The sequence below is a fragment of the Fusarium oxysporum genome, chromosome IX, assembly GCF_013085055.1.
Source record: "Fusarium oxysporum Fo47 chromosome IX, complete sequence".
Lineage (NCBI taxonomy): Eukaryota > Fungi > Ascomycota > Sordariomycetes > Hypocreales > Nectriaceae > Fusarium > Fusarium oxysporum.
The window spans coordinates 1,346,000-1,356,260 of record NC_072848.1 but is presented as its reverse complement, the minus strand read 5'-3'; the positions used below and the strand labels follow the sequence as shown (position 1 = coordinate 1,356,260).

General features: G+C 49.5%; 3 protein-coding genes across 3 annotated transcripts; 1 reads left to right on the top strand and 2 right to left on the bottom strand.

Moving 5' to 3' along the window:
- The first annotated feature begins 862 nt into the window (after positions 1-862).
- On the top strand, positions 863-3,677 carry FOBCDRAFT_231152 (uncharacterized protein). Its single transcript, XM_054706834.2, has one exon. It carries the CDS (start codon positions 1,295-1,297, stop codon positions 3,488-3,490), a length of 2,196 nt encoding a protein of 731 aa, XP_054562809.2. The 5' UTR covers positions 863-1,294; the 3' UTR covers positions 3,491-3,677.
- A 696-nt stretch (positions 3,678-4,373) lies between these two features.
- Positions 4,374-7,403, bottom strand: FOBCDRAFT_231151 (uncharacterized protein). The gene is made up of 3 exons (XM_059609854.1): positions 7,288-7,403; positions 5,771-6,244; positions 4,374-5,722 (listed from the first exon to the last, which is right to left on the bottom strand). The coding sequence occupies exons 1-3, from the start codon at positions 7,308-7,310 to the stop codon at positions 4,630-4,632; spliced, it is 1,590 nt and encodes a 529-aa protein (XP_059465794.1). The 5' UTR covers positions 7,311-7,403; the 3' UTR covers positions 4,374-4,629.
- A 388-nt stretch (positions 7,404-7,791) lies between these two features.
- On the bottom strand, positions 7,792-10,220 carry FOBCDRAFT_144219 (uncharacterized protein; the record flags this gene model as incomplete). Its single annotated transcript, XM_031189879.2, has 5 exons — positions 7,792-8,108; positions 8,165-8,336; positions 8,387-8,479; positions 8,529-8,592; positions 8,656-10,220. 5 exons carry the CDS (start codon positions 10,218-10,220, stop codon positions 7,792-7,794), a joined length of 2,211 nt encoding a protein of 736 aa, XP_031033864.2.
- Between the last annotated feature and the right edge of the window lie 41 nt (positions 10,221-10,261).

Sequence of the window (10,261 nt, the reverse complement as noted above, 5' to 3'; positions counted from 1 at the left end):
CTATGGACATGAGCCGGTTTCAAGCCAGATTTTTCGATTCAGTCTCTCAGCACTTGGCCACCTCTAATGAGAGACCATTCCCGATAAGAAACTCTCCAGGATCATGGTCACCGTCGATTATGCATGTAGGCGAAGTGCCAGGACCCCTTTAGCATCATTCTCCAATGCCTCAATGGATCTTTGACGATCCATCATGAGACGAAGAGGGTCATCATGGCTTGTCGCTGGCGACTCATCCACATTGTATAGGACTTGCAGCCCAACCTTGACTGGTTCGGGGTGTCGATATCTCCTTTGGAGATGTATTGATGGAAGGAAAATCAAATGTTTGCTTTTCGTGCCGTCCACCCTATTCGAGTGCAAAGATCCTGGAGGCAGAAGCAGAGCTTGCTTTCTGGGTGTGATGGGATGAGACGTAAACTTTCAACAACATAAAAGACTAGGTACTGAAAAGAATGCTGTACCAACAGGATGCAAAGCATCACGAAGTCCTGCCAATTCAATTCATATTCTTTTTCTTAATGTTTGCTTTGATATTTCTTATCCCACACTGGACTTTGGGTCTCCCAGATTTCCAGAAATGTACGGGATTGGTAGCCTTGCCACATCCAGCCATCGTCCACCTATGATCGGCCACGGCAGAGCGACTCCGTTCTTGGAGCTCCACACCGAGGTGCGTCACCGCAAGGCTGGAGTGGGGGGAAAGAATAAGACGAATGCGCGCTCAGTACCAGATCATTTATAAGAAATGATAGGAGATGCTTTATGTAGATATGATACAAATATAGTCATTCAAGATACGTCTAATTATGGCTGACTAGTTTTTTCAATGTTGATATCATTTTACTGATGTATCAAGCCATATAAACCTAACTCTTCCTTTTTCTTTCATTCTTTCCCCTCACGTCGGGGTGCCCTCCAGCGCCCCAAGTTCCTTCGACCTTGCCCCTCCAACAAACAAACACCCTAACAACGACATCACACTCAGACCCAATCTTGGACTTGATACGATCCACCACTTCATGGCCTGACAACAAAACGCAGCGCGCCCAAATACACTCGAATCGATAGCGGCGCTACGTATTGGCGCTCTTTGACACATTTTTTCTTGGTACTCTTGAATTCGTCATTACTCGACATCGACTACGGGGAGCTTCAAGTCGCCAAACTCGGCCTTTGAAGGTGCGATCAATCCATCCTGCCCAGCTTGCGCCAGGCTGCAATAACCATCAACAGGACTGGCCAAACTCTCCTTCTTATTCTCACGCATTGAGATTAATAGGATGCCACTAACATGATCGTTACGCTAGGCACCAGGCATCACGACATGGTCCGAACTAGGGCGGCTGAACGACAAAGCGTTCCTGCATCCTCCCGTCGCAACCTGTCGCAATTTATCACCACGCATGCTACCCGAACAACAACACGTCCCAGGCGGTCGCAGAAGGCTTCCATAAGTTATAACGAGTCTTCTTCCGAAGATGGAGACTCCGAACCATCCCTGGCGGAGAGCGAACAGGATGGAGATGCCCAATTCGAGACGCGAGCTCGCAGAACCAGCAAGGCCAGGTCAGCAAAGACCGCACACGTACAAACTGGTAGAAGATCGAACTCGCGGGACCAAACGAGGAAACGACCAAAGCCGTCCCAGAAGAAAGGAAGCTTGAAGAAGCGACGAGTGTCTGCTGACGCAGAACCCGGGCCAATACCCCAAGGCGTCATTCCAGACTGGACAGACCCGCAGATACCTTATGCCGCCTGGACCGATATCTTCTACTATGCAGCTAGTCATGATGACATCGACGTCAATTGGCTGATAAACACTGCCACAACTTGTAAGGCATTCTCAGAAGCCGCCTTGACAGCCATTTATCGTTCTCCGCCTCTGGTCACTGCTGGAAAGGCCAAACGGTTCGCGTCTCTGCTGGATCGCCCACCTTCTGAGACTCGTTTCAATTACCGTGCCAAGATTGAGACTCTTTATGTAGATATTCATGTGTTGCCTCAAACGTTATTACCAAGAATCCTCCATTTGCTTCCTCGCCTGAAAGAAGTCTTTCTCTTTACACAATCTGATCAGCCGCCTTACAGGCAACTGGATCAAACAGTGAGATGGCAATATACTGAAGAGATATTTGCCGCCTTCAGGCCAGCCGGGGACAAAGAGTCGCACACCGTGTTAAAAAGCTGGGAATGGAGCGGAAGCCTGCTTGGAGGGCCTGTGGCGACCATGAGGGATGTTGCCCGTATACATCAAGAGCCTTCATTTGCGCACCTCACCAAACTAAGCCTCACCAATCTTCAAGTCCCTTCGCTCTATAAGCTGGGGCCGAAAGGCGGCAATGAGGAGGAGGAACTGGCGCTGTACAATGAAGATGGGGCTGTCATTGATTCGCTCGCCGAGGCGATTTCGCAGTTGAAATCGCTACAACATCTTATGTTCGAGTCTTCAACTGTCATGAACGATCGGCTTCTTCCACTTTTGCCAAAGGACCTCACTCATCTCTCACTGATCAACTGTTGGGAGGTCAAGTCAGATGAGTTTATGCCATTCCTACACACGCATGGCCGACATTTGCGCAGCCTGAACTTGTCACACAACCAATCTCTAGACATGGTCTTCCTAACCAATTTGGAAGCTGCATGTCCCAATTTAGAGGAATTATACATGAACCTCTCGTATTTCCGCCATCATGAATCTCGGTCTTATACGAACAATGACGCTGATCCTTTGTACGACCAAGTGCTATTGCCGCATCAAAAGCCAGAGTGGCCGTCAAGCCTCCGGGTCATTGATTTTGAACATATACGATATTGGAGTGTTGAGACTGCCGAAATGTTTCTCAATTCCCTCATAGATAGTGCTGGTTCTCTGCCAAACCTTCGACATCTTGCGGTCAAGACGATGCTCAACATACCCTGGAAGGCCCGCGCTAATATGCGGCACGAATGGAGGCGGAAGCTGGATAAAGTCTTCCTCCGCCCATACGAACCACCGCAAAGAAAGTATTCACTTCGACAGACACAAGAGGAAGAAGTGGAAGCATCTACTCAGATTTCGGAGAAAAAGAAGCAAAAGTCGAAAAGGCTGTCTGATGGTCCATCTCGGCGAAGCAGTCGTCTAGCGGCACATGTTTCGGACTCTGATTCAAGAAACAGCGCCAAAGGTCTCCGTAATTCGCTTGGTCGGCCAACTTACGCCGAACCTGACACAGATGAGAATGAGTTCGATTCTGATGCAGAAGACGAAGAAGCCGAGTCCGGTACTGCAGTCAGTCAGACTGGGGATGAGGCCGAGAGTGAAAAGAAGCCTGTGCCACTTATGATTCAAGGACGGTGTACTACTGTATCCATTGTATTCGATAACCAAAAGCCCACTGAACTGCAGTACGGCATGGAAGACTTTGTGGATGATGATCGCGCTGAGTCGGATGACGAGTGGGACGGCGACCATGAAGAGGATGACGATGCAGTCTTTGTCTGGCGTTAGCTGAGCAAAGACTTCTGTATCATGGCTGATCACCTGGGATCAGAGAAATTGACCAATTCCAGACTTAGTATGCAACATCTGCTGGCTCTCTGGAGTTCATATCATATTAGTATTAGGATATAGCATGAACGGTCTTGAAGCGGTTCAACTTGGGTTTTATACTGAAGTGACAAATGTTCCATCTAGCCACATCTTTTGATCACACCTATCAGCTATACCAATACGCTGGCTCCTCTCAGGTACGCACGAATCCTTGCAAATCATAGTGAGAACGGCTTGGACCACATTATGAATGCACCTCGGCTTGGCGCCAACTGAAGGGCAGTTCGTAACCTCTAATCATTCATGCAATTCTGTTGAAATGTGGCCGTGTACCTTTTTACTTGATCTTGCAGCATATGGCAACCGAGTCTAGGAACTGGAAGCTTGTTCAGATGCGTGAATTGCAGTCTGGCCCTGAATGCAGTATAATTGTTTGTTCAATCAGAATCTGACGAAGCAACGGCTCAGTTTTTACGTCGACATCACCGCGTGGACTGTTGGTAAAATTCAAACTTGTCGATTCTCCCTCGTTGGCTTGTAGGGCAACTTTGTTTCGTACTATCGAGACTGTGTGGGGTGGTGCGTTTGGCTTACTGTAAGGTACAGAAGACTCATGAATGCTTGGTATACGACACCCTGATAAATTGCATGGCAATTAGAACCTACAATTTAGTTCATGTTCGAGTTGTTTAAGGTATTGGCATTTACATGTGTTTGAAATACCGGCGCATCTTGTCAGTGAGCATGATGGATACCTCAGTAAATGAGCACGGCTATCATGGGGCCTAAACTAACAAAGAGGCACCTTACAAGGCTGATTATACGCGCTGGTACAGTTCACATTCCAAAGGCAATAGCTAGGCCGAATTCACATACAACGGGCTCATCATAATTATTATCTCTTCATACAACTGTTGTACAAGCAGGACGTCTCGACCCAATGTAAACATGAAATCTCCAAAGTCTTGAGATTTCTCATGACCAGAAGCAAATGGAAGCAACGCTTACAGGAACCTAGTCCCGCATATTCAACAATCATACAAGCATAAACGATGATCCTTTAGCGCCAAGTTCCTAACATCTTGTGGCACATATTTTTAAAATGCAGCACCACCCATGCCTTCACCAGCAAGGCTCTTCATGCTCTTCTCGCTCAGGTCACTCCGCATCTCCCACGCTCGCGAGTCACGTTCGAGTCTATTCCACGTGTAAAGGCTTTTTCGTAGCCGCTCTTGCTTCGCATGCAGTTCATCTCGCAACTTTTCCTCCTCGTCCTTCAACTTGCGATAATGTGGCTCAAGTTCTCGAGTTACGCCAAGAGCGAGAGGCGTCATGGAAGGATCCAACTTGCCGCCAGGGATGATGGGGGGCAGCGTCGCAAGCATGGATTGCGCCAAAGTCTGCCGTGCGCCACCAGCATGTTGAGCCGATGGTCCAGTCGGAGGATTGAACGGTCGAGATTGCGTCGTTGTTGAGGCTGACGATGTATTTGACGGAGTCGCGCGTGGGCCAGTGGGAATAGCTGAAGGTCCACTGGGAGTTGGAGGAGTCGGTGAAGGTCCTGAAATGTGTCTTGCTGGTGCTTGATTCCAACCACCTCTGCCTCCTCGGGGGGCAAAACCACCTCTAGCTGGAGGCACATAACCTCGCGGGCCAGCTGGGGGGACTGTTGGGCTCGTGGTACCTGAACGTAGAGGAGGAGCCGTAGGTGTCTGAGTCCGAGCGGGAGGAGGCAGGGCTGGTGAAGATACTGGCGCTGCGGGATTTCTGTTTGCTGCAGGGCCGGTTGGAGGTGCTCTCAGCGCTGCAGGGCCTCGTGGCGGTGATCGAGCGGGGGCTGATGTGTTTGTATCATAAGGTCCAGGTCTTGGTGCCTCCCTTGGTGGTGCCGCACCAGACATAGCATGATGATGAGGAGACTCTTCTCGAGATTGAAGTGGTGAACGAGCTCTCACGGAACTCGGTCGCGGTGACGATCTTCCAGAAGCTGACTGAGAAGTGATCGCAGATGAGATTCCAGATTCTCTCGGGGGGCTGACACGCCTGTATGACTGCCACCGGTCATTTCCCCTTCGACTCATGGAACGTGAACGTGGTCTATATGAGCCACCACGAGGACCTGTCACGGGAGACCGCACAGGAGGAGTTCTGTCGCGGCGAATCACACCAAATGGAGACCTAGATCGCCGCCTTTTGTCAGTTAGTCCCACGCTATCAACATGGGGCAAGTGAATTCACCTTTCGTCACGCCGCTCGAAGTCACGTCCCCTATCGCGTACTCTGTCACGGTCCCATTCTCGATCTCTGACCCTCTCACGATCGCGTTCCCAATCTCTGCCAGGGGCAGGAGACCGGGGCCTTTCATATCTATCCGCTCCACGCGGAGGAGAAACTCTCCGGGACAAGCTACGTCGGGGAGACGGCCGCCGCATAGACCTACTACGCTCCCGCCGGCGCGGACTCTCTCGTTCTCTTGATCGCTCTCGCCGGTATCGGTCTCCTCCACTTCTCGACCTACGACGTGGTGGGTATCTGCCCGGCACATAGCTATCGGATCCAGAAGGAATTGGACTTCGGGGACGTGGACTTCTAGGTCGCGGGCTCCTTGCTCGCTCTCTAACCGGACTTCTAACCCGCCTAGGCGACCGGTCTCGAGGAGTGGGCCTCCATGACTCTCCAGCGCCGTATCTAACGACTTCCCCATCATCAAACCTTTTTTTTTTTTTTTTCATGTTAGTAATTGCGCTTTGAAGTTTAAAAGACTCTGAGATTGTGGAATAGAGAACGCTATGAGAACAAGGAAAGAAAGAAAGAAAACAAAAACAAGACGCAGATGAATAAGCGTAGAATAATTCGAGTCCTGTGGCATGCTGCATCGTTAAGGTCCTTGCCAATTTCTGGCAGAGGGCAGGCTAAATATCGTGCCATGGTTAAGGCGAGTAGGAAGGCAGGCGTACAGTCTCTAATCCTGGTAACATCTTGGTTATGCGAAACCACGGTTGAGTGTTGACACGCCGGTCTAGAATCCCTTTATAAACCGGCCAGCGTTGTTTGACACGCTCCCAAGCATAATTCCCTGTGGTTGCAGCAATGCTCTCCATCCTCGCTCTGACGAGCCTGTGGAGTGGGACGTAATGCTGGCAAAATGGGTGGAAACCTAGCATCATCTCCTAGGATATGGGTCGGAATGGGTCGAACCAAAAGCACGACTCGTTCCCATGAACATGCATGTTTTGGTCCCTCGTGGTAACCCGAACGACAGAGCGACCGAAGTGATATACTGAATAGGAGAATAGATGGACAATCATCTGAATCGCTATTGGTTCATGGCCTGGTTGATACCGATGGCTTGGCCATCCGCAGGTGACCAACCAAATAGAGCGAATGTTCCAATGTCGTTCGACATTCCTCTGCACAAGCTCGCCAGGCGCCTGCTCGAACTCGGAGGCATCTTTGATGATTTCGTGAAAGTCGCTGCCGTCTTCCCCCCTCACGATATCACCAGCCATCGAACGATCGTTCAGTTGATCGATATTCTCTCGAGTTTCGGTCCGGGGCCACAGCACGAGACGTGGGTCGAACAAGTCGCATTGCTCAAAGTGGTAGGTCATCGTGTAGCGTGTTTCGAGGGTGTCCGCGGGTGGTGCTGGAGATGCCGAAATGGTGTCGCAAAACGATGGAAGATGTAACGATGATGGTGATGAAGAAGAAGAACGCAAGATGCAATACAGAGAAGCAAACGGTTTATAACTCACCTTCGACCTCGGTCGCGATCCATTCTTGCCTTACTCAGGATAGATATGATGCACGGCAAGTGCTTCTGTCGATGCGTTGTGATTTGGCTTTATGAAAGCGCAAGCACGCGTGCGAGTCGCAAGTTGGGTCAATGGAGCCTCCAAAAATGGAGGACCAAAGCAGGGAGGTCGGAGATTCGACATCCCGACTTCCGTGACTAACCCGATAGCAGATAAGCACAGTCTCATTGGAGACATACACATACTGTACACATTGTATTGCTTCAAGACCAGGAACATGACATGTCATACTCGTGCGACAGTTATTATGACTTCCATGGTGATAAATATGATACCGGTACAAAAACGCTGCCTAGAGGTATATACTAACACACATAAAGAAAACAGACTCTATCTCCAGTTGCGCTACTCACCAAGACCTGCAAGAGCAAGAACATTCCCACTATACAAGGGGAACACCCAGCTTCTCCTAACTTGTAAATAACATCATTTCCGAGACCGCGTTTATGACTTTTCATCTTCAGTCATATCAGCATCTGCTACTTCTTCGACCCTCTCAAGAATCCACTCCCGTGCCTCCTTGGCATGATGCGCCATCATCTTGTTCAGACCAAACATGGGACTACGGACGACTGTCCCGAAGCGTCGTTTGTTGACTTTCCGAGTCAGATCAGGATCAGCCCAGCATGCATGATCGCCTGCAATATAGACTCGTGAGTTCTCTTTATACCACGACGATAGATCTGAATCAAACTCTGACTTGACTGGCCTGAGCGTTCCATTGGCAAAGTTTACCACCCCAGAGATTCTTGACTTGCAATCTATTTCGTTTTAGAAATTATTTGAGATAGAGGCTTATGTCAACGAGTCGACTTACCTCGGTTAATGAGAAGGACTTTGACTCCAAGATATGCATTGCCAACGCCCATGACGAAAATGTGATCGGCATCGTAAAGTTGCAAGTAATTGTCCCACAGGTAACATACCAACGTCTGGATCTGTTCTGTGAGAGCCTTCTCTTTGAAACCAGGTACATAAGAGTCGGATTCCTATACCAAGGGTTAGAGATAAACCACTACTAATGAATGTAATCACAGACCTCGTCGTGGGTGACATAGGCTGGGATATTAACGTCCATGACACCGAACTTTTGATCAACTGCCCAGTCAATGTAGTCTGTTACACCATCGACCTATTCTTATCAGTTCTTGCATCGCGTATTACTACTAATGTCTACTCACCACCCAGGCATTATGAGGGTCGACAGATCTGTCTATAACATCTGGCTGAGCGAGAAGCTCGGGGCTAAAAGATGATGTCAGTAGTCAAGACCCTGGTCCTAACCCTCTCCTCATGCAATTGACTTACGGATCGTGAATAATAATGAGAACCTTCTTTTCTTTGTGAAGGCCTGGTGTCACTAGGACCTGGTTCTCGTATGACTTGTATAGATGCTCGCGCTGGATGTAAAGAGGTATCATGTTATGCTTTGTTTGCAGAACCTGCCTCTGGGCGTTTCTGATCACGTCATGTAGACGGCTGGATATCGCTGGCTGGATGTCGGTAGGAATACGAACGATGCCTGCCCTCATACACTCCCAATATGGGGCCTGATGAGCTTGAACCTTGGCAAGTATGCGTGCGGCCTCCTTATTGATCTTAGGAATTTCCATCTTTGGTGGTGGTTCGCCCATGAGTGTCTTCGCAACGGCCACTGCAGACACTGAGATAGCCTTAAGATTGTACCCTCCCTCTAGACACACTGCAACCTTTCCGTCAGCCAAGGACATCAACATGTGTGTCATATGAGCGTAGCAGCTGGGAGAAACGAAGCAACCCCCAAGCTCATCACCATCAGCAGCATCAAATCCCGCAGAGATAACCACGAGGTCCGGGTTGAACTCTTTGGCGATGGGCATCACAATCTTCTGGAATGCCGCCATGTATTCCCCGTCACCCATGCCTTGGTCGTGCCAGCCGATATTGATGTTTTTACCCAGGCCAGCATCTGTTCCGCATTTGTCGATTCCACCATCCGGTGTCATATCATTGGGGGGTTTACCGGGATAGAAGAGACCGTTCTGGTAGACGTGGAGAGAGATATACAAGACGTTTGGGTCCTGATAGAAAATGTTTTGGACACCGTTACCGTGGTGAACATCCCAATCCAGGATCAGAACCTTTCGGCAAATGTCTGGATAGTCCTGCTGGCAGACCCTGACTGCTACTGGGACGTTGTTGAAGAAACAAAAACCCATTGGCGCATCAAACTCTGCGTGATGGCCTGGTGGCCTGATCACGGCGAATGCGTTCTTGACTTGACCAGTCACGACGTTCTTGCAGGTTTCGATGGCTCCCCCTGCTGAAAGTAGGGCGGCCTGATAAGACATACTACCAACATAGAGAGATTCCCGCCCTTGATCATATTGCCTAGTCAGTTCTCGAAGCTCGGCCGAACTTATCTTGTCAAGGTTTTCTACCCAGCTAAAGTGATCAGGATGATGGGCGAGGCAAATCTCCTCTCGGGTGGCAGCACGAGCAGGTATGCGCCACATATAACGTGTGGGACACTCCCGCATAATTCTTGGCAACTCTGCCTCGGGACCTGTATAGACGAGGCCAACCTTCTTGAACGCCTTGAATATCTCGTGGATGCGACGGGGATCTTCAGGATGATGTGCGTTCGGTGAAAAGTCCGCATTCATATGCAACTTCATCCGGTCATCATAACAACAGCCTGTTGGCAACAAACCTCTACGACGCATCTGGTCGAAGGTTATGTCTTGAGGTGGTGGATCTTCATCCTCCTCGCATGGATCCTCGGATGCCGTATCATCGTCGTCAATACTGGTGTTGCTAATACGGTTGAACCCATTAGGCGCTTCTGCATCCTTCATTGGATGATCAACAGCATCTGTGATACTTGTCTCCATGGCAGGCAATCTCCAATATCCTCACTGAAGGTCTGACGACC